General features: G+C 35.7%; 4 protein-coding genes across 6 annotated transcripts in view; 2 read left to right on the top strand and 2 right to left on the bottom strand.

The window, feature by feature from the left end:
* Window positions 1–60: 60 nt before the first annotated feature.
* On the top strand, window positions 61–1,931 carry LOC113677439 (ubiquitin-conjugating enzyme E2Q-like protein 1). Its single transcript, XM_027194243.2, has one exon. The coding sequence runs from the start codon at window positions 291–293 to the stop codon at window positions 1,035–1,037; it is 747 nt and encodes a 248-aa protein (XP_027050044.1). The 5' UTR covers window positions 61–290; the 3' UTR covers window positions 1,038–1,931.
* A 1,228-nt stretch (window positions 1,932–3,159) lies between these two features.
* On the bottom strand, window positions 3,160–6,395 carry LOC113677420 (SH3 and PX domain-containing protein 2B). Its single transcript, XM_027194222.2, has 2 exons — window positions 4,873–6,395; window positions 3,160–4,287 (listed from the first exon to the last, which is right to left on the bottom strand). The coding sequence occupies exons 1-2, from the start codon at window positions 5,099–5,101 to the stop codon at window positions 4,100–4,102; spliced, it is 417 nt and encodes a 138-aa protein (XP_027050023.2). The 5' UTR covers window positions 5,102–6,395; the 3' UTR covers window positions 3,160–4,099.
* Window positions 5,742–15,429, top strand: LOC113677428 (uncharacterized). Of its 2 annotated transcripts, none has more exons than XM_027194230.2 (10): window positions 5,742–6,168; window positions 6,280–6,350; window positions 7,812–8,064; window positions 8,907–9,031; window positions 9,444–9,569; window positions 10,099–10,174; window positions 10,259–10,370; window positions 10,810–10,918; window positions 11,414–12,236; window positions 12,760–15,429. In XM_027194230.2, exons 1-10 carry the CDS (start codon window positions 5,931–5,933, stop codon window positions 13,044–13,046), a joined length of 2,220 nt encoding a protein of 739 aa, XP_027050031.2. In that variant the 5' UTR covers window positions 5,742–5,930; the 3' UTR covers window positions 13,047–15,429. The 2 variants fall into 2 exon arrangements, with proteins under 2 accessions (XP_027050031.2, XP_089056072.1); XM_089199946.1 differs by having other exon boundaries at window positions 5,931–6,168; window positions 11,417–12,236.
* Window positions 15,430–15,723: 294 nt separating this feature from the next.
* The window catches only part of LOC113677429 (putative tRNA N6-adenosine threonylcarbamoyltransferase), a 272,358-nt gene continuing 264,824 nt past the window's right edge, over window positions 15,724–23,257 (bottom strand). The window contains exons 2-14 of one of the 2 annotated variants that reach the window (XM_089199968.1): window positions 22,753–22,911; window positions 22,599–22,659; window positions 22,451–22,509; window positions 21,269–21,540; window positions 20,298–20,347; window positions 20,052–20,130; window positions 19,819–19,884; window positions 19,299–19,332; window positions 18,802–18,858; window positions 17,979–18,005; window positions 17,450–17,498; window positions 16,960–17,058; window positions 15,724–16,475 (exon numbers count right to left, since the gene is read on the bottom strand). In XM_089199968.1, coding sequence (XP_089056094.1) covers window positions 16,430–16,475; window positions 16,960–17,058; window positions 17,450–17,498; window positions 17,979–18,005; window positions 18,802–18,858; window positions 19,299–19,332; window positions 19,819–19,884; window positions 20,052–20,130; window positions 20,298–20,347; window positions 21,269–21,540; window positions 22,451–22,509; window positions 22,599–22,659; window positions 22,753–22,867 — 1,014 coding nt within the window. In that variant the 5' untranslated portion in view covers window positions 22,868–22,911 and the 3' untranslated portion in view covers window positions 15,724–16,429. Of the gene's footprint in view, window positions 16,476–16,959; window positions 17,059–17,449; window positions 17,499–17,978; window positions 18,006–18,801; window positions 18,859–19,298; window positions 19,333–19,818; window positions 19,885–20,051; window positions 20,131–20,297; window positions 20,348–21,268; window positions 21,541–22,450; window positions 22,510–22,598; window positions 22,660–22,752; window positions 22,949–23,257 lie in introns of those variants that run through there. The other variant, XM_027194231.2, reaches the window with a different exon arrangement.

Here is a 23,257-nt window from a genome sequence, read left to right as displayed (position 1 = left end):
CAAGCCTCGCTTTGATTTGGGAGCGACCAAACCTCCCACGATTCTATTCGCTCGTCATCACGATGTTTATTGTTGACGAGGTCAGGGGACTTTGACGATGTATTCGGTGTCTTTACTTTTGTGTTTATTTTTAATGTCGCAACAGGAATCGATTAGATTTTAGCTCGGGAGGGAAGTACAGCTCAGGATTGCTGACTCAGTTATATAATTGTTTTATTCCGAGCGCGTATAATTGTCAGCAACGGGTATTTGTTTTGCCCTCTTCGAATTTTACTTGCGGACTTCTCAAAATGGCGTCCGTTTTTCGAAAACTGGTTAGACGTGAATCCCGCAACGGAGAAGGTAGCGATAAGAGTGGGTGTAAAACAAAGGGAAACTCGGACCTCAAGAGCGAAAGAAAGGATGGGGAATTTAGCAATCAAACTCAAGAAAGCAGTACAGAAACAAGACACCTAAATTCTTTGCCGGCGAAAACCGCAGGGAGTAATGGTGTGAAAACAAGCGATGTGAATGAAATGTCTTCCTCTCATGCTCAAAGGGTTCGAGCAAAGCGACTCATGAAAGAATTTCACGATGTAACTGTGCGTTGTGACAACAAATTATTTTCAGCAGAACTTGTGGAGGATAATCTTTACGAATGGAACGTAAAATTATACAAAATCGACACAGATAGTTTGTTATATAGGGATATGGTTGAAACTGGAACCAAGTTCATTCTATTGAATATTACATTTCCCGATAATTTTCCCTTTGCGCCTCCGTTTATGCGAGTTTCTGCGCCGCGAATCGAAGGAGGCTTCGTTTTAGACGGTGGAGCGATTTGTATGGAGCTATTGACTCCCAAAGGATGGAGCAGTGCTTATACTGTTGAGGCTATAGTGTTACAGTTCTCTGCTGCCGTTGTGAAAGGTCAAGGACGAATCGACCGATCAACCAAAAAGGCATTCTCTAAGAAAGAGGCAGAATCTGCTTATAAACGATTAGTGAAGACGCATGAGAAATATGGCTGGGTAACACCACCGAAATCAGAAGGTTAGAGCTGTAAGAAATGTTGTGGTCAATCCGGTGGAGGTATTTCCAGTGGATCCTACTGAATCAAGACCGGCTTATTTTCAATTCGCAAAATTTCTAAATCGATATTGTGGTTCGCTGGTCAGCAACAAACATTCTGCATCAGGCTGATTCTAAATGAAGTTTGCACTCATTGAATCACTCAGAATTAAGAGATTATCAATTGGATAATTTTTTTTCGGAGATTCAGAAATTCTTTTATTTTTGAATAACACATCACTTAGTGGTAAATGCTGAAAAACAGAGTAAAATCATGTTTCATTTACTTATTTCAAACTTACTTGTGCCTCCTGCCGCATCACATTCTCTAGTCAGGTCTTAAGTAGTTTTTTGGACAAGTTCTATTCAAGAGAAAGTGGATCAATTGGAAATTCAATCATGGAAAAGGTATTGATGGAAAGTTCTGTTAACTATAGGCCTCTTTTTCTCCTTATAGCACAACCTTTTTAATGTGTACTCAATAAAATAATGTATAAAGTTATAGTTAACTATAAAGTTAACTATAGGCCTCTTTTTCTCCTTATAGCACAACCTTTTTAATGTGTACTCAATAAAATAATGTATAAAGTTATACCCAAGTAAAAATTAAAAAAATGAATAGGCAAAATTTTCCTATTGAAAAGCAACCAGCAGATAATTTGTAAATATGCCACTGCATTTCAGTCACAATTCCTTTTTTTTTTGTTAGTTGTTGTGCTATAGAAGCAGTAATTTGATTCACACAGCACTCTGTAATGTTCCTTTTCGTATTAGGAAAATGTGTTGTGTTTTGTTAAATCCCTTAAAAATTAAACTGATGTCAAATTAGACAAAATATCAACTACAAAGCTATAAAAAATAATAAATGCATTTGGCTTTCATTGTGGTATGGAGAAGTTAATGCAAACATTACATTGCCACCTGCACCAAAGAATACAATGGCTTTATGAACTGCTTCTTTTTTTTTACATCATCAAGTAAAATAGAAATCACTGCAGAAACTCTGTAAAGTAACAAAATCAATTTTCAGAAGCATAAACCACATGACACTGCATTAAGTGTTGTAAGTTATATTGGAAGGGTATTTTCTATAGTCAGATGTGTCATCAGATGTGTCAACAGATGTAATTACCATGTTTCATTCTGATAAGCCAGTGCAAGAACAGGGGAACCATTAGCAGTGTTAATTGTTTGGTATGAATGCTCTGGAAAGTCTTTGTAATTCAAATGTATTCCCATTGGAAAAGCTCTTACTAGCAATTCCATTCAACTTTTTTTTTCTTTTTACATAGGTATGGTTACTCTTAATGAGTGGTGTGAAAAAATGTCTTCTGGGAATGGAGTAAACACATTTTCTTATCAATTAAATATTAAACAAAATTCAAAATCTTTTTAAAGGAAATAATTGCTTTTGCAAAGTTAGAAATCTATCCTCAAATTTTCAAGTTTTTCATTTGAAATCCTTGTTCACCACAACCATTCTTGCCTACACTCATTCTTTTAAAATTTTTCCTACCTTACTGGAGATTTCCTTCTTGTTAAACTACTATTTTAAGGGTTTTCATTTATTGAAGGAAATTTTCTGTAGCTGTGTAGCATGAAAATTTTGCAGGTTGTCCTAGATTTGCAAAAAATTTGTTCTCACAAATTGAAATACTATGAAATGGTTGTGTTGCCAGTCCAATGTAGAACTTTGCATGTAAACCAGGTAGCGCTTGGTATTCAAAATTGGACTTAGGAAACTATCTGTCTATGAATCCACTATGAACATTTAGTTTCCCACAAAATAACTAGATAATTTTGAAAAAAAGAACTTATAATAATTCCTTCTTTGGAATCTCCTCCCTGAATTTAAAACCAAAAAATCCATTCCCAGCTGAATTTTCAGTCTTCTTGAACTATAAAAATTTGTGGCTGTAAAGGACCTGAAAAATTATCACTCTGCAAAATTAACTTAAGCTCAAGTTCATGCATCGTGGTTCACTTAATAGACCAATAAACTCAAAATTTTTATACTTCAGCAAGACAGTTCCTTTAAGATTGCTTCTAGAAGTAATGAGATGTTGACCATTCATTCTTGAATGTAAAAAGAAACTCCAAACGAAAATGTCTAGTGAGTAATTTGCATTGTAATTTCTTTCCATTATTTTTCACGTTAAGCTACAATTATTACGATTGTCGCAAGTTTCCGTTCATTATTACAGTCAGACTCTTGGGAATCAAATGAAGGAATTGATTTTAAATCACTGTTAATCTCTATATATTGTGGTTAATATTTCCGTTAATCACTACACAAATTATGACAATCCAAGAGTAACCTTTGTTCTATCTCGTCAGTTAACACTCTTGCCTTGTAATACTTCTTTCTAATGTCATACGCAACACAAGTATGGAAATTGACCCTTGCAGAATTTTCTGGCAGCTGCGTGAACTAATGTCGTATTAGTAATGAGAGATTAGACAACTTCAAAATGAGCCAACCCTTAGCTAGTAGTGGTCTGCCTCAATTAAAAAAAAAACATACTAAACCTTATTGAACCTTTTGGATATTGATTATGCGTATACTAGCCATTGCAAGGCTCTAAGTGAGTAATTACAAGGGGAAAGTGGAAACGCGAAAAAAGGCAGGATTAAAAGGATCGAAATGTCGCGATCTACATCACACGTGACTACATCGTGAGACAAACGAAAAACTTCGCTTTTAAGGCAGGATTAATTAGGCAGCTGATTCTCTCGTCTCCACTGACTGAATTTCGTTTTCTACCTCAATTATTTAAAAGGTAAGTAAACTATGATGAAATTTGAATAATATTGTGAAGTTTCACATGTAACATTGATGGAATTGCAGAGTTCCAGAACGCCTAGCTTTTTAGTGGCCTCTCTCTTTCCATACTTCCTGATGCCTCGAATGTGAGATTTGTATAGCTTACTTGGGCGTAGTCTTCTTTTGCAGGGTTTGTGTTGAGACAGTCATTAACTCGTGGTGTATTCTTCCCTTCCTGGTTACTAGAAACGTCAGTGAATGAATTGCATGTATCTTCATCACGACTCAGTCTATTAATCCTTTGGGGAAATTGGTGAAAACGTTCCGGATCGGTGCTCCTTCTTTGGAAAAAGGAAACCAACACGCTTGTAGGATCTTCGGTGGAAGTTTGATCAAAATTTTAACGTAACTTTCTATGTCCGATTTCCGTTCTTCTGCAAGAGCTAAGTCACTTTTCCTGAAGATTTTTCTCCCTAAAAGAAAAGTAATAATATCTATTTTGTTAAAATGCTCCAACAAATCCAATTCACCGGTAGCTCCCTTCGCGACAAAGTTACAATATGTCACGCATTGTCCATAAAGTCACTTCCAATTAAACATTTATTATTGTACCTTAGAGTAGTTCCACACGCATGAGCACTGGTTGCATTAAAGCGTGAAAGGGAATAATTAACCTAAAAAAGTCAATTTCCCTTGAAATGGCTAATTTTTGAGAGTTTCACACCCCCAGTTTGTGTCAAGTGAAAACATCTCCGTGTTGTCGCGGAGCCTGCATTGGTAGCCTTAAGTTAGTCATCAAGTGAGTGGCTCCCTAAGGGTCAACAGCTATTCCGGCCCAAAGTTAACTGTTCAGTCATCATCTTAGTGTTATATAGTCGGAAATAATGCGATATGTGCTATCAAAATGTGTGGCTTCATGTGATGCTTATATGTGTAGACCAACCAAACAGCTCCGTGCTCTAAACACCGATTTCAATTTTGAGCACCCTCCCTATGCCACGAAAACGAGCAGTGAAACCCCTTTTTGCTGCTCAGCTGCCTTTATGTTTCAGCCGCACCTGGGAGGTAGGGAATAATCCTTGCAGATCCTCTAACAGAGCCAGCTTCCTCAGGAAAAGAGTCCAATAACCTGCATTGAAACTCAAAGAAATCATTGTAGCTCCGCCAAATGTCACAGCTCGAGCCGTCGGACCAATCCACGTAAAAAACAAACGCGTATTGTTTCTTTTTACTTCCAACCAAGCGTTCTTTGATTGAATCGAGTTCTGCCCCAGTGACATATATCATTGCTATACCTATCGTTTTCGTCGTTCAAAAAGTCTGTAATAGCAGGATGTTATTTCTTCTCTCAGCCAACTGATCTTTGAAATTATGGTTTGGTTTTTTTCAGTCACAATTGTTGTAACGCAAGTTGCTCGCGGGTTTATCAGCTTCCGGTTAAAACCTTAGGAAGGAAGTCACCGTTTTGTGTCATATTTTTTTTGAGAACCTTATCTGTGATTAGCAGATAGTGTCGCTTTCTTAGGAAATGAGAAATGTTATAGGCAGACTCCGGTGAGATTTACGGACATTCTTTTTGAAGAGTTTTTTTGTCCAGAAATATCAATTATAGAGCGTTTCGTCGATAAACACCAAAATTATCCTCTAAATGGGTTTCTAAAATATGGAATAAAAACTTTAAGAGTTAAGTGAAAGTAAAAACTCTGAGATTCAAAGATAGATTTTACTTCGTATAGGCATTACCTCTGAAATCATTGTGAGGGTTAAACATCATAAAATCTGACATGCACAGAAATATCTCGAATATTTAACCGGAGATTGTTAGGAACCCAACAGGAAGCGATAAAAAACCGGAAGTAGCTGTGAGACGTAATTGCGAATTGCCGTCATCCTCTCTCCTTATATGGGAAGCGGAATACATTATGGTGGCTCGCCTCTAAACTAAATACAAGATTTGCATAAACTTTCCAGACAACACACTTCTTTTGAAAGGTCGCAGAAATTCTCGGACGGATTTAGCAAACACGGAGGAGATCAATGGCTAAAATGTTACTGTAATAAAACGCTGTGATTTTCCGCGAGGATTTAATTTCGGTGTTGTCACACGCGCGTTGTAATGGCGGATCATTTAGAACTTGTGGGTGAAATTCCGAAGGTCGAGAAACTTTCCGTGCAAGATCGCCTAGAGCTCGCAAAGAAGCGACGATCCCAACAACTGAGACGATGGGAAAGAGAGAAAGATGAAGAATTTGGTCCGCCACCGCCTAAAAAGAGACCTCAACGAGCAAAACCAGTGAAATTCGAACCTAGAATTATTCTGTTGGAAGCCGCTTCACGAGGTGATTGCGATGAAGGTTGGTACAGTCTAGCTTTTGCACCGTGAAGTTTTGTTTGTCGATGGTAGTTATGTCTTCAGACTCTCCATATATATTGGGATTTTTAGATTATTGATGTTTCTCATCCAGTGAAAAAGATGCTTGATTATGGAGTTGACCCAAACTTGGCAAATGACGACGGACTTACTGCTTTACATCAAGTAAGTGTTTATAAGGTTCCATGCACGATCTATCGTTATAAATATGCAGCTCTAATACCGAGAAAATCTTGTTTAGAAGCTTTGGAACTTGATTGGGTGCAACATTTGACAACTAATCTCCAAACTGGGTCTGTGTTTATTTTTGTTCACTATTAGAAAATTGGTGTTTGTTTTACAATTGAGCTAAATCATGTTGGAACATAACATTCAGTTGAAATTAATTTTCCCTGTCGATATTGATAACTTAGAGTTTTTCTGTTTTCTTTTGTATATTATCTTGACTTGAAATCTAGAGTACAATTTTTTTTCTTGAAATGTACAAGTGAATTAATGAATGTACCTGGACGTTTTTGGTAAATATGACGCACGAGCGAGATGGCATGAAATTGATTCACCTAAGCGAAGCAAAAAGCAATTTTATTCCTCTTAAAACATGATAAAATCATTCTTAGTCGGGGTTTCCGGTCGGTGGCTCGTGGGATTAACGTAATTTTAATTTCTAATTACATTGCGACGACTTTTAAAAGTATTATTCAGATTAAATTTGGATATTTGGCTGATTGACGTAAATAGTAACCGCGACAAATTACTGAGTCATGGCTTTTTCGTTAATTTTTTCTCTCAGCTTACAATATTATTGAATTCTAGAGTCAAACCACTATTTTGTTGGAAATATCAAATCATTTTTACTTAGTGGTGCTTTTTTCCGTTACAAAAAACGTTTCGCATAGATTTCTAATCATGAAGCTAGTTCATGTGTTCATTCTCAGCTGGAATTTCATCGGTTAATTTGTTTGCTTAGTAGGCCGGTCTGGAGATGTTTACATAAGAAAATGTAATTTTACAAAGTTCTTCTTTCAGTGTCGACTAGATTAGAACTCTTGATATTTTTTTGCGATAAGAAACCCTACGAAATATGACCTTTAATTCAGGGTTTCTTGAATTGACTTTTTTTATTTCAACTTTTTCTTGCATTGCTTAAAGAAATTCGCCTTAATTATAATTGGTTCAAACGGCTTGGTGATATCTCAACAATTTTACGTTTGTACTTAGACAGAGGTGATAATAACCCATCAAAAGCACGAAGTAATTGAAATATGTGCACCTTTAGGTTTTTTGTATTGTTTTGTGTTCTTAAGTTGGGTCTAGTACTCAAGAATCAAAGGAAGGTCTAAAATTGAGGTCAAACCAGAGATCAGAAAGTGACAGTTTATGTTTGTTTTGTCAAAATACTTACTCAACCCTCCAGCTCTTGGGAAAATAGAAATGATTTTAACAAAATTCAATTGATGTTTCTTGTTTTGATTTACAAGTACTTGATTGATGGCCCATTTATTCAATATAGGTAAAAAAAGGGACTTTTCTAAGTAGTTTGATTTAAAAAACAAAAAGTAGTTGGAAGTCTCAGTGAAATTAATCACTGTCTGTATTGTGATTGATTTTTTTTTGTAATTTTGCAAGGCATGTATTGATGAATGTGATGAGATAGCAGAACTTCTTGTGGGTTATGGTGCCAATATTGATGCAGAGGACCGTGAATTGTGGACACCTTTGCATGCTTCAGCTGCATGTGAAAACTATTCAATGGTCCAGTATTTAGTGGAAAATGGTGCTGACGTTGTTGCTATCAATGCTGATGGAAACTTGCCAGTTGATTTGGTTGAAGAAGATGATGACCTGAAGAATTTCTTACATGAAGAGATGAACAAATATGGTGAGCCACTTTTTGTAAATAACTAAACAAAAACATGAACTGCCCTTTTAGTCATATAATATTTGATTGACAAACTACTTATAGATTCCAAAAAAAGATTTCTTTAGATGACAAACCTTAAAATAAGAAAATTTTTGTGCACAAAGTAGATGGCAGAAATGTTCTGACAGCTGGCAATATCCCACTGCCTACTGATGACAGTCCTGAACTTTTCAAAGACTGGGCCTGAACATAGTTAAGTTTTGTGATAAGAATACATGAAAGTCCAATTTTTTTCAGGCCTTATTTCTCAACTGCTTAAGTTGAGTATATACTGCGATGATCTTCATTTGCTTAAAATGTATTTTCCGCAGTACAAATATGTGACTTTCATGTATTCTTATCACACCTTCTCCATCTACGGGTATATAACGAACTCACAATTGACCAGCTCCCAGTTGGCTTGATAGCTCAGTTGGTTAGAGCGCTGCACCGGTATTCGCAGAGGTCATGGGTTCGATTCCCGTTCAGGCCTGAATTTTTTTCAGGCCTTATTTCTCAACTGCTTAAGTTGAGTATATGCTGCGATGATCTTCATTTGCTTAAAATAGTTAAGTTTTGATTGACACCGCACATGAGTGCAGCAATGCATGTCACTTTTGAGGGTGTGTTCTTTTTCTTAGAAAATATGTAAGAAAATAAAAAACAGGTTTGTTTATAGAAAGAAAACCTGTAATTGTGACATAGTCCACTAAACTTCTATTGCCATGGAGGCATTCCCAAAAATTTAAGAAATTTTGAGTTAATATTTACAGGACTTTACCACAAGTTCAATAGTGTGGCTCACTTTATCATGATTTCAGGTTTCAATGAAGATAAGATCAATGAACTTGCTATTTTAAGAGAGATACGAATGCTTGAAGATATTAAAGATGCAGTTGAAAAGAAAAGAGACTTGGAAATCAAGGATATGCAAGGTGCAACAGCGGTAAGTTTTTTAACATTGAATTCTCGCTGAAATAACCTGTGTTTCCTGTTTAGATTAAACTTTTGTTACACAAGTAGGTAATGTCTTACTCTGTTAAAAAAAATTTTTTCCTTTTTAAATTAGTTACAAGAATTTAGTGTTTGATCAAGAGAACAACATCCACTTAACAAGCTTGAGTATTCTCTTTACCTGTTTGCTGGATAATGTATGGATGTTATCGGGAGAAGTAAAAGGTTAATCACTTCTGAGAGTTTAAGAGAACAGCCCTTTTCAGAACTAGCCCAACCTGGACAATTTAACAGAGCAATTGACTGTGAATCTGTTTAGCTCAAATCATTTACTTTGACATGACCATTCTTACTCATAGTGATTATTTTGTAATCGATGTCATAATAATTCAGTGTTCTTTCAGTTACATATTGCAGCAGCTAATGCCTATGAGGAAGTTTTAGAATTCTTACTTGAGAATGATGCAGATGTAGATGTTGTGGACAAGGATGGGTGGAAACCTATTCATGCTGCAGCCTGCTGGGGAAATGTAAATATTTTGATTTCTTCTTGTTAGACACATTAATTGAAAGCTTTTTTTTTCTCATCAGTTAGCAACTGACTCATGTTTGAGCCCAGGCTCATCGAGATTTGAAGCACATGAGAAGTTGAAGAGCACCAAAGATGCATAAAAGTGTGACTGAGACCAATTCTTTCTTCTAATGAATTCTCCCCAAAATTTCCAAGGTGCTTCATACATTGTGTCTTGAAAAGAACACAATGAAAATTTGTGGGCAGATTGATGACCATTTACAGGGTTGTTACTAAATGATGGTTAGTGGCAAATTTTCTGAATGAAAAAGTGGTAATTGCAGGCTGGTTTTTTGGCTGGTTAGCACCTGGTTAATTACAACAGGTACTTTGGAGATTACACACTTACAATCATTCTATTTGGAATGCTATCTTTGAGTTTTCTCACTTGAAACTTCAGTTGGCAGCCTAATTTCTGAGCTACAACCCTGTAGTTGTTAATGCACAACAGCTGATATTGAATTCCTATGTTTATATTACCTCTACAGGAAAAAGCAATTGAACTACTTGTAGAGCATGGATCTGATCTTGAAAGCAGAACACCTTATGGTGAAGCTCCGTTAGGTTAGCAACATACTGGTTGTAATTTTGCTTTTTTTTCATTCTTTATTTGTGTTCATGGTCTAATTTGCAATCTGCTCTCCATAGATTTATGTGACGATGCTGACGTGCGGCAGTTCATCATTGATCTCAAGGGAAAAATGAAGACGAACAAGTTTAAAGTGAAGAATAACAGGAGAAAAAGGAATAACTCAAGATCGTAAGTCGTAATACAGGGAAGGGTGTTTCTTCACATTTTAAAACAGGCAGCAGAAGCTGAAAGGATGTTGTGAGCACAGTATTTTGATCACAAGTAATTATGAAATAATTATGTATTTCAAATGAGTTTTTAGGTGGTAAGAAAAACATTAAAACACTCTCTTTAAATGTAAACTGATTGTAAACTGATTGTAAACTCTCCTCATCTGGCTGCTACATATTTTCCTTGTACCTTAGTGACAATAACTTTGTGTTAGATCAAGGTAAAACTTCTACCTGATAAGTTTGAGTATTCTCATTACCTGTTTGCTGGATAATATATGGATATTGTATGGAGAAGTTGCATGGTTATCACCTCTGGGAGTTAGGGGTTTAATATACTTTCACATGATCATTTTCTGTTAAAATTAACATTGTCAACACTTTCTCTTGTTTTGTAGGTTGTCTGTTAAACGTTCCAGTCTTAAAGAAAAAATTTCCATTTCCCAGAGTGAAGCTAAGGCAGAGGCAATTCTTAGACAACACCCTGAACTGGCTTTCCTCATCGCGGTAATGCAGCTTAGTTTATTAAAAGAAAAATGAGAACAAAATTAGAGCAGAGTCAAGGTGATGATGGTTTAGGCTGATTGTGCCACTGTGAACTATTAGAAAAACAGACAGCCTTACAGATTGAAATAATTGGTTGTGTCAACTCAGTTGATAAAACCAAATTGTGTTTTAAACACCCTCCTCCATTGCAGCACAACAGTTTCTTAATAAGAAACTTACCCCTTTTAGACAGAATGGAAGTCACAAACCTATATGAACCCTTTGATATCTGAGAGTGACTAGTATATTAATTGTTATTACAGTATTATGGCTAAATGAGAAATTTAAGTAGTGCAAGTAAAGGGAATGTCAACTTAAGAAGAACTTGATTGATAAACAAAATCTCCTTGCCAGTCCCATAGGAAATGTATTTAGAACAGTAAGAAGAACATGCTGTTTGATGGTAGTGTGTGTGGTGTTATAGTTCATGACATAAATTTGGTTCTTTTTTATCAGAAGGACAAGAAGACAGATGATGGACCAAATCAATTGGATCTAAGTGTAGAAGATCCTACGTTGCCTAAAGAAGAATCTCCTCTACCTGCAAGACCACAGATTGAGGAGAAAAGTGCTGTTACTAACGAGAAAGAGGTCTCTGAAAATTCTACAGCAATGAGATACCAAAGAACTTCAGAAGTCAAGGAGACAATTGTGACAAATACTGTCAATGGGAAAGTTTTAGAACAAGGAAATAATGAAAAGAAGAACAAATCTCTTGTTAGCGCAGCAAATAACAATGAACAATTCAACAAGGAAAGATCTAGAGAACCTCTTCCAAAAGAGAGAGAGGTCATTGTGCCTAGACAAGGCACCGATACAACAAACATTCAATATAAGAGCCAAAATGATACAAAAGAGCATGTATTGCAGGGTAAAACAAACTCTAGGTCCTCAGAGAAAATAGAGGTTCCATCACAGATACCTTCGGGTCGTCGTCAACTTCCTGCAGATCCAAGAATACAACAAGCTACGAAAGATACAAAGGTGGTTAATAGTAATCATGCTAGTCAAGGAGTTGTGGCGTCTAAGGCAGACAGGACTCCTGTAAATATGTCTTCTTCAGAGCTTAGTTCCAACTCCAATTCAACAGCACAGTCTGTCGCATCAGTGCCTAAGTCTACAAAGACACGAGCTGCGCCTCCAGTGCCAAGATCTTCTGGAAGTACAGGTAGTAGGAACCAAGTGCCATTATCCGACACATCAGGTTACCCAGAGTCATTTTCCAAAAGGAAGTCAAGAGATTCTCGAGAGATTTCAGATACTGCTTTGCAACAGTTAGGTAGGTTCATACAGGTTCCATGCTTTCTGAAAGTCGCTTGGCTTACAGCCAAATAAAGATGGTAATTACCATTCCTGTTTACAATTTAGCGATCTCATGTCTGATATGGTTTCTCTTCTAAACTTAACCCTGTAACTCCCAAGATCTCAGTAGTAATTTTCCTTACTGTTTGCCATATAGTTCCTGTGATGCTAGTTTGGAAAATTTAGTGTTGAATCAACTAATGATCCCTTAGTTAATATTTTTCTCTATTCTCATCACTTGTCTGCTTGATATTGTATTGATATTGTAAGGAGAAATTCTGTCTTGGTCACTCATGGGAGTGAAAGAGTTAATAGCATTCCAGAATTATGTGCAGTCTGTTCAGTTTTTCCGAGTTTGATGGTTAATCAAATTGTTCCAAGTCGTAGAGAATTTTTCACAAGATGTCAAACATTTCATTAATTTCAACTGTTGAGACATCATTATGCAGATCTAAAAAATGTACTAATTAAGATGGTTTTGTGTCCATTTTTTTGTTCAGCAAAGGATATCAAGGAGTCCAAAGTTATTTCACCATCAGATGTCAAACTATCTTCTGATGCTAAGAATGCCAGTTACACACCCAAACCAGAGACACCCCAACCACAACAGCAGAACAATACTCCAGCAACACTTAATGTCTCACCTGAAACAGCTCCAACAAGGAAAATATCTGACACAAACAATGTAACTAATTACATTGTAGAAGAACCCAGGCGTAAATTTAAACAACCTGCAGGTGCTATAGAAGTGGAAGATCATAAAAAGTCCTGTTGTGTTATCATTTAACACTCCAAGATGGCAATGAAGCACTGCAACAACACAATTAATTGATTGTGTTCTTGTGACAATGCCTTGGCTGCCAATTGAAAGTAGGTGTCATAGCAGTATTTGAGGCAGTCATTATTGAGATAGGCCTCACAGCTTGGAGCACTAAGATGTGAGATAAATTTTCAGCAATTGCCGGGTAGAAAAGGCCTTTTGGTTTTCAGGAAAAATGGACTACTTTTAAAAAAGACTGGGAAAAGTGCAGGTTCTGTATAGTTACTTAGTATACACCACAATTGTCGAGCAGAAACTCCTTGTAGCATCCACAATCAATCTGCGCTCACAATCTTTTGTAAGTACAACAAAAAAATATGCATGCATTAACTACGTCCATGAAAACATCAAACACATTTAATATTATGGTTGCACACACTGACTTTTGCAATGGACTTGATTGCTGCAGCTGCAATCCTGCTAAGCTACTCTAGAAGTAGTATGTGTTGAGATATTGCTACTCGGTTTAGACATCTCCAGGTAAACCATCAAGAAAAGAAGAACTACAAATTAGCACTGAGTAGCTATGAATACATTATTCAAGGAGATTCAGGGAAAATTGGCGTGGAAGACAAATGTAAAATACTATTTTTGCTAGTTTATTTCTCTTTCATAAATCTTTCCATTTTGGAGATGTCAATTTTTTTTTAGGTAATTGCAATTAGGTAATCAAGAGTAGTAGAATGTCATTGTACATCTGAGGACAGGATTTCATCATGAACATAAAAAAGGCAAAATGATTTGGATGAAAAATTTAAATACAATAAACAAGTGCATCTTGCAACTCATGCAGACTTTTACTTGCCAAATAGGTGTACTACACTTCACATTTTAATTTTTTTACAAAACTTCCAGCCTCTTGGGTTGGTTTGTCTTTCGGTTTGTTATCCATATTGGATTAATTTCTATGTTCTTAAGCATTTTATTGTTAATAGTGAAAGAATTAATTTATGAGTCAGAGCACATATTGTCTTATTAATATAAGAAAATCAGGGGTGGAAAAGGTTCACTCAGCTGTAGAAGTTTCCTTATTTGTCCTTTCCCTTTGATGTAGACATTTGTAAACTTTTGTTGAGGAACACCAAATTTGACTGAAAAGGACAAAATATATTTAATACTTTTTATACTGTAACAGTTACCTATAGGAAACAAACAAAAATGTTTAACCCTGTCACTCCTAATATCTAATTTGAAATTCTCCTTACTCTCTGCCATACATTTGTTATCATTTTAGGATTGAGAATTTGGTCATGGATCAACTCATAGTCCCCTTATTGATATTTTTCTATGTTCTCATCACTTGTTTGCTTAATTTTGTATTGATGTTGTAAGGAGAAACTATCCATTGGTCTTTCATGGGAGCTAAAGGGTTAACATTAGATGCAGTTTCCTCTTCTTTATCTTTTTGTGCCATTTGAGACATCATATTTTCATAGCATGTTTTAAAGTCAATTGGTTTGGAATAGTGTCTTGAGAAAAATTAGGTAACTACAGAGTTAGGGTTTGATATTTTAGCATAAGTAAAAGGGAGGAAAGAGGTGTACTGACTTCCCCATGTTGTCACGTAAAGAAGAGCCTCCATTTGGCTTGAAAAATGCACACATATCTTTCTGCAGAAATCATTTGTTCCAGGATGCAAACACTTTTTCGAGAGCAGAGTTTGAGGAAAAGTGAGCTTTGAGGAACAGATCTAAAATTCTAAGGACAAATATACAAGGATATTTTTAAACCAAATGGAGGCTATTGTATTCATTATCCTTCAAATATTTTTGCAAGGTGTGGGGAAAAATAATTACAAGCAGCTTTAATACTGTTTACAGCATCAGATGTTCACTTTTCAGCATTCTCTAGTTACTGTATGACTTAGTGAACAAAAATGTCACTTCTTCTAACAACCACATAAGGCTCTCATCTTGAATTAAATTTTGAATGAAGACTTATGGGACATAAGGTTTGGAAATTGGGGAACATTACTCAAGGTTTTTCTTTGGATATTCCCCATTTTTAGCTGAGGCATATGGGGTTACGTGATGTGCACAAATATTTGATGGATTATAAATTGTGATAACTGTTGCTGGGGTCACTTTGGCAAAATAGATCAATCTGATTATAAGAAACAAGCCTTGAATTTTGTCAAAATTCTGTCATTTCTTCTTGCTTTGTTTCTAAGCAGTAGGTTAGTTGGATCAGTGTTTCATGTAGTATCATTGGTTACTTTTGTTTAAGTTGAGACCATGGTAACAGAGGTGGCTCTGTGAAATGAGCAAAAGATAGAGAGAAAATAATTCATTTGTATTTTCAAGTTATTCATGTTGTAGAGAATAAAATTAGAGATTTTTTGACATTGGAATGGTGACTGTTTCAGAAGGCTGCCAGCCTGGGAACTTGATGGAACCTTGTCATGGTTAAAACAACTTGACAAGTTTTGCTCCTTTTTTACAGAATCATTATGAGCAGTCAATGTTAGTCTCTCCCAGCCCATGACCATTCTCTGATCTTTATGCCTAATCCTTCCTTTCTGCCGTTTTTTAACCTTGTAAATCTGTTGTTTGACAGTTTACTTCTAAATCTACGCAATTTTCAACCCCCCCCTCAAAATCAATGACCCCACCCTCTTCTATCTCATAAACACTTCAACTAAACATTTACTTATCACATCAGAAAATTCTTTATTGACATTTTAAGAAACATTCTAAGAGTCTGATTGTTTGCCATATGTTTTAACCCTAAAACTCCCATAAGGGATTAACATGTAGCTTCTCCCTATAACATCAAAACGTTTTCAAGCAAACGGGTGATGAGAATACTCAAAACTTATCGAGTAAAATTTTTTTATCTTGATCTAACACCAAATTCTTGAAACTATTTTACAAGGAAATGAACAGCAGTCAAGGAGGGGGGTGGGTGTGGGGGTTGGGGAGAATTAACAATCAGATCATGAGAGTTTAAGGGCTAAATTGGAATCTTTCAAAAATGTTGCCACTGGCAAATTACAATCTCTGCCCTCTCTTTTACACACTAAGCAGTGAACTGTACCTTATCATGAGTTTTTCAGATAATTTACAAATCTTTTCAGTCAAATCTTTCCTTAAAGGAAGATGGCAGGAAATAAAGGTTTGATGCACTATCTCCACTGATCACACCCTGGAAATAATTATGCAACTTGCCTCTCACATGCTGCTGAGATCAGCAATGTTGGCACGTATGCGTAAACACTCTAGGAAAGATGGCAAATTGGTTGAGTTGAGTGTTATGGGGGAATTTAATTTCCTCCTTCATGCCTATTACTTCATACAGTGCAGAGATACATGTGTATGAGACTATGTTATGCCAACATGTGTTACTGTAAATTAGCTGTCATCTCTCCATGTCACTTCAACTTCATCTGTTCTGTACCTGTTGAGTCAAGTCATTTGCAAAAAAATCCAACTGAGAATATTGAATTTAGTCAAACATTGAGTTTCAAGGATCTTTGGGAAACAGTAAGTGTTTCATTTAAAACATGACCTTTAAATGAAGAAAGAAATGGGGGTGGGACGTCAAATCTTGTGATCACAAATATGGGAGTTCAACAGAAATTGAACCCAAGTTGAATACCATTTTTCATCGAGCAATCAGAGATAATGATATCAACTGGAAATCAATTTTTGCAGAACTCTCCTCTTCTTTACTTAATCATGAGCTTTACTTGTAGGTTTGAATAAACTAATGTTTTTTTAAGACTAATCAAACAAAACTATGTGGACCTGCCCTTTTAGCACTTAGAAGGTAATTTAGTGTTAACAACTGGGTTGAAAACGTAAATTAGCCACCGTAAAGAGTAAAAAAGCTGATGTTTCGAGCGTTAGCCCTTCGTCAGAGCGATTGGATTAGCACTTACCTCTGTGTACATGTGGTTTCCTCTAAGGGAGTGACACACCCAGAACGGAACATCTCCCAGCCAGCCTGTGCTATCATTACCCCATTGTCTATACAGAACCTGAAAAAGGAAAGAAAGTCCAGCTTAGCTATTACAAACTTGGCTGGTTTATACTCTGTGCTATTTAAAACAAAGCCTTCTTCCACAGACCTAAAATCAGCACCACTTTTCCCAACTTGTCACAAACAGAATACTTCAGATTAGAACTGCTACACATTTTCTTTTAAATTAGTGACAGCAATTTTGTGTTAAATCAAGATAACAACTTCTAATCAATAAGTTTGAGTATTCTTGTTACCTGTTAGCAGGATAATGTCTGGATATTATAGGGAGAAGTTTCAAGCTAATCCCTTTTGGGAGGTCAAGGGTTAAGAACTTTCAATTGTCCATTGGCTCAGTTATGAAATACATGTATTTAGTAAATGATTCCTCATGTAATCCAAAATATTACCTTTCATCAGTAGCATAAAGTTTAGCTCCCCTTTCTTTAGCCATCACACCTGACATAAATCAATAAACCATTGTCATCATTCTGATGAAACAACTATTAAATGATAAGAATTAGAACTAATACCAGTGATCTAGTACGTAAAAGGGAAGTTGTACAGTGTAACCCTTATGCCCTAACATCAGTATCTACATTCTCAATACTCTTATTTATAAATTTCCTTTAGTAATAACAAGGAGAATTCACTTAACAACTAAAGCTTTTAGGGTCGGTGATCATTTCCTTTATTCCCATTATCTAAATGAATAATTCAGCAGTATTACTGTAGGGAGAAATTAGATGCTGGTCACTCTTAGGGTTTAAAAAGTTTACAGTCATCAGAGAAGCTTTACAACTTTCCTTTGGGGTATACCATACTAACTCCATCATGGGAATATTCTGGCTTGTCCTGAACAGATTGTACCTAGTTTCACCCAATTAAATAAACTGTAAAACAGATAGATTGCCAGTGCTTGTGACCATCTAAACTTACCCATCATTTCTTGTAATCTCTTGTTGCCTGCATGAACAGAAGAAAAGTATAAGCATCACTTAAAAATTATCATAATTAAACTATATCTGTTCCAGTACCACATGCCCTAGGTGTATATTTAACAACAAAAACATTTCATTTTATGGTAAATCTGTTTGGTAATAAATCACAGATGATGTCAAAATGTGGAAAGAACCAAGAAAAGTGGCACACCTATGGCAACAAAGAATCTATTTGTTTCATATCATAAAAAAACAAAATGTTGTTGATGGTGACATCTATCTGCATGTCTGTCCTCCAACAGATCATTCATGTAGGTAAACACAAATCAAAATGTCTGTATAATTCAACTTATCATATCATGTCTGATGAAAACATTGTTAAAATGATGTGAGCTATCACTTAGAGTCAGATTTGTGTCTATGTTCATTTTCTAAACAAAAGAATTAATACCCAAGATCAGTGGATTAAGGCAGATTGTACATTTGGGTAAGTATTTACTTGATACAATGTATATATATATATATATATATATATATATATATATATATATATATATATATATATATATATATATATATACATTGTATCAAGTAAATACTTACCCAAATGTACAATGTAAAATTATCATAATTAAACTATATCTGTTCCAGTACCACATGCCCTAGGTGTATATTTAACAACAAAAACATATATATATATATATATATATATATAAAACCTATATAAAGGAAAACTCAGATTCAAAGAAAATGGAGAAAATACTTTCAGATCAGATGTTCTCATAGCAACCAATAAATTGCAAGACACAAATATCACTTACATCCCACTCCACCAACAATAAGAACCTCACTGGACCCACAGTGAGCCATTGCTCTTTCTGAAAAATTAAAAGTTATAAAACAGGCAAACTATGCTTTACTGACTTAAATTCTGAGAGAAATGCCATGTTCATTACTAAACTAATAACAAATTGCCAAGTCTTAATAACATAGCTTCTTCATGGTTCCTTCTTCTTAGGCCTAACTTTTGATAGTCAGTTGTTTAAGATCTCTGTTTCCTTTAATCTTTGTCTCATTTCAGTCTCTCTCTATTGCAAATTACCAAATTGAATGAGACTAATACTTCATGGTTTCCCATACATTGAACTGAAAGGTAATTGTCTATTAAGTAACAGGTGGAGTGAATGATTTAAAATCACTTGGACATAGACTAAAGAAGAATTGATGAATTTGCCTTTTCGCTGAATCTCAACTTATTCTTTTTATGTCAAAACATAAATATTATCAATTAACAATCAATCATAAAGTATAAATTCACCTGTTGTTTCAATGAGCATGGCAAAAACTGTTTCCTGAGGAAAAAATGAGTTAACACTAAGATTACTCTCATATAACTCTCTCTGTTACATGAATGTGTTTTTAATAAATCATCATCAACTTTCCAGTGTTTTCTTGAAAAGGCCAAGAATTGACTAGCATCTAGTTTCTCCTTACAACATCACCCCTGACTTGAGAATTAAGGTTGCAAGAATAGAGGAAATGATCATCAACTAAAGAAGCTCTTGATTGTTAAACAAATTCTCCTTATATTTCTTCATCTTAGAAAATGTAGAGAGAACAGTATGGAGAAGAGGTATACTGATGTTAGGGTGTAAAGGGTTAAAAACGTAAAATACACTGTGACACTCTTGTCATGTATTTAAAGAACTGATGCAGGCTGAATATCCCGTTCTAAGCATTTCATTGAGTTAAAACAACTTCTAATCCCACAAGTTTGTTGTTTAACTTAGTGTTGTTACTTGTGTTGCTAGGCCTCATTGTCAGTTTATTTCCCTTACCTGAAGAGAGAAGCACAAATCCTCTGGAGTACATTCTCCTGATTCAAGTAATTTGGGTGCCATACTCTAACACAAAACACAAAAAAGTATCACTGACAGTTACAATTAAGTTAGCATTCAGACAGCATCTCTAATAAGATCAATATCCCTAAACAAGTTAAGAAAATTGATGAATAGCAGTTAGTGAGAAACAGACTTGAAATTAAACGCAATATTCATAAAAACAGACGTACTTCAATGTATGATAAAAGTCCTGAAAATGATACATCCATTCCCTTCACTGTGTAAGGTAATTCAATAAGCTTTTTTCCCCTGAATAAAAGAATTGAGCTTAATATTACTATCAAGGACCTAAAACAAAGGTGAAAAAAACTTAAACAAGTTTTAAAATAAACTCATATTGAACTGACATTCATTGTAAACTTCAACACATACATCTTCTGCTTCTGTACTTCAAGTTTCTATAAATCAAGGTTCACCTCTTTGCCATTTGTTCTATGTTATATCCTGGGCTTGGATCATTTGAAAGCTGAAACGTAAGATGAATAATTTTTCTAACTCAATGATGACACACACTGGTTTTGGACTATTTAATTTCTAATCATGGCCATGATTAACCTTGGATAATAACTGATTTATAGTATGGCATTTAATTTTTATATGATGTGATGCTCTTAAAGACTTAATTATTGATTCCACTGCTGTTAAATTAAAACTGACCAAAAAGTGATTTTCCTTCTAACTGTACAGTAAAGTTCCTTGAGAGTTATGAAATAAGTAAACTAGCCACACAATTTTTTATTCCTGCGGAATCAAAGCAGAATATGTTGTACAGGCAAGATCACAGGAGTCCTACGCTCACAATTTGAGAAAAAGCAAATTATTAATTTGTGAAGCATCCCTGTATTCAGTCTGGCCAATAAGAGCATAGCCAGAGAGAAGCGAACTTGGAAATACTGGTAGAAAACTATTGTTTTCAGCATAATGCATGGGGAGTTTTGGTATTGAGACATGTCCCAGGGTGTAATAATCTTATATCGTAAACTTTGGGGGAGAAAAATGCTAATCGGGAGGATTTTCGGGATGCAAACCACTTCCATGTGGACAACGGTTGAAATTGTAGTGTGCAGCCTTGACTTTGTCTTTTAACAGGAATAGTGATGGGAAAGTAAGCTTAAAATGGCAGAGAATACCAGAAACCACAATGGACACATACGATTCCTTATTATGTGTTCAAATTCTCAACGGTTCCTCTCTTAACTTAACACCACCTCGCTCAATGTGTGACCCTTTCATGAATTTTAAAATTCATGAAAAAATTGTTTGCTTTCTCTCGAGAAGTGAGCTTGGGGTGCCTGTGGCAAGAGGAGCTTGGATAGTCACTTAGAATACAGAATTCACTACATCTTTCCTACACTTAAAACCAGCCATACAATGACAAAATTTTTACCTTAAGGACTCTTGCAAATCTATCCAAACAGTTCCCAACAGCAATATCAATGGTTTCTCCAAAAATACGATATCGTCGCTCCAAGTATGCAATCACTTGAGTGTTTCCACCACTGACGTAAAGAACAGTAGGATTGACAGCACCTGTTACTAGCCGTCCCATCTCAATGTGCCCTATGCAATGGTTAACAGCCACCATAGGCTTTTTCCAAAGTTGTGCAACTGTTCTTGCAACAACTGCTACAGACACCAAAGGTGCACCCATGCCTGGACCTTAAATGAACACCAAATGATCAACATTAACCCTTTCTAACCTACCATCAGTATGTATATTCTCCATACTATTCCTCTTACACTTTCAAATGTGTAGGCAAGGAAAATTTGTTTTACAATCAAAAGCTTCTTGAGTCAGTGATCATTTCCTTTATTCTTGTGACATTACTGGGTGATTCAAGAATGATATTGAAATAAGAGGCTGGTCAATCTTAGGAGTCAAACAGTCTAATTAAAACTATATTATGAGCTATAGATTTCTATTTACATGATAGTTGAAGAGAGTATAAAAATCTTTATAACATAGCTAGTAAATTTGTGTAATCAAATTCAATTGCGCGAGCGTGCTTTATATTCCTATTGTGCACGCTCATGACTTCAGCAAACAAATCCCTCGAGAAAAAAATTTTCCATCGGATTGAAAATGTTATAAAACAATTGGTTCATATGTCAGCTGTGCATTCATTGAGATATGAAGCACTTGGGAAGTTTGGAGAGCACTCAAGAAGCTAGAGTTGCTCTTGGCTATGCCTCGAGCAACTCTCACGCATCTTTTGTGCTATCCAAATTTCCCGCGTGCTTCATATCTCGATGAACGCACGCTGACGTATGAACCAATTGTTAAATAGAAAATGATAATTGATTTTGTCTAAATCTAATATTTGTCCAACTTTTGTTTTTGTTTACAACCTCACACTTTTAGGCTACTCACTCCGCTGACTATCTAAGGAACAGATAGAGAGTAGTGTAGCCAATCAGCTTAGAGTTAGAGCATTTGAGTTAGATTTCTTACTACGTTTCCATATTTACTAAAGAAGACCTTCGTTAACTCTGGTCAAGACTTCTACTTCGACTTCGTATGATGATCTTCTTTAAGAATATTTAGGGCAACATATTTATGAGAGCTCACCTTTAGTGTAACAGACACAATCTATGTCCTGAGGTTTGATGTTGGCCTCTTTTAAAGATCTAAATGTAAAACACAACCTTAGCTATAGAGCAGGACCTACTGAACTCTTAACTACAAACTGCATGTTTCAGTGACCAATTCTCTGTACCTTCTTAATATATCAATGATATTTTCTCGGTGATGCTTCGCCGTGTCTCTTGGTAAGAACCCTAAATTGAGATATAGAGTAGCTGAGGTCGTATAAAGGAAGAACAAACGATAAAAGTAAAACTTTACCGCGTGCTCGGTTCATGCAGACCTACCTTGTCCAGGTGGAGTGATGTAAGTTGTTCGTACATTCGAAAGAACAACGCCATCTCTTACAATACCAATGCCTAGCTTATTTGCACTCCCTTCGAACCCAATAGCTATCGTCATGATGCTACTATCACTATCTACTATACCCTCACAGCTTCATCTGTCCCCAAATCGCCATCTTGCTTTTTAGTACCCAGTAATTTTATACCCAGATAGTTTTTACCCAGATAGTATCCAGTCTTCTTTTCTTTTTTTTTTTTAACATCATCGGAAAGATTATCGGTGTAGTGGTGTACGTATGTGGGTGGGTGGGGTGGTCGGGGATGCTTAATTGTTCTGTGAATTATTGCCTTGTAAAATACTTCCAAACCTCTCTTGAAAATGACCCTTGCTTCACTAATAATAATGTCTAATTTCTCCGGGGGACAAGTGAGGAGTGTATAAATTTGTAAATTTTACTTGTTGTGACAAAATCAAACGAGGAAAGGAGCCCATTATTAAGTAATGGGC

The sequence above is a fragment of the Pocillopora damicornis genome, chromosome 3 (assembly GCF_964200805.1).
Source record: "Pocillopora damicornis chromosome 3, jaPocDami1.2, whole genome shotgun sequence".
In the NCBI taxonomy this organism is placed as follows: domain Eukaryota; kingdom Metazoa; phylum Cnidaria; class Anthozoa; order Scleractinia; family Pocilloporidae; genus Pocillopora; species Pocillopora damicornis.
Note: the sequence above shows the minus strand (reverse complement) of the source record. Positions and strands in the feature narration are given on the sequence as shown.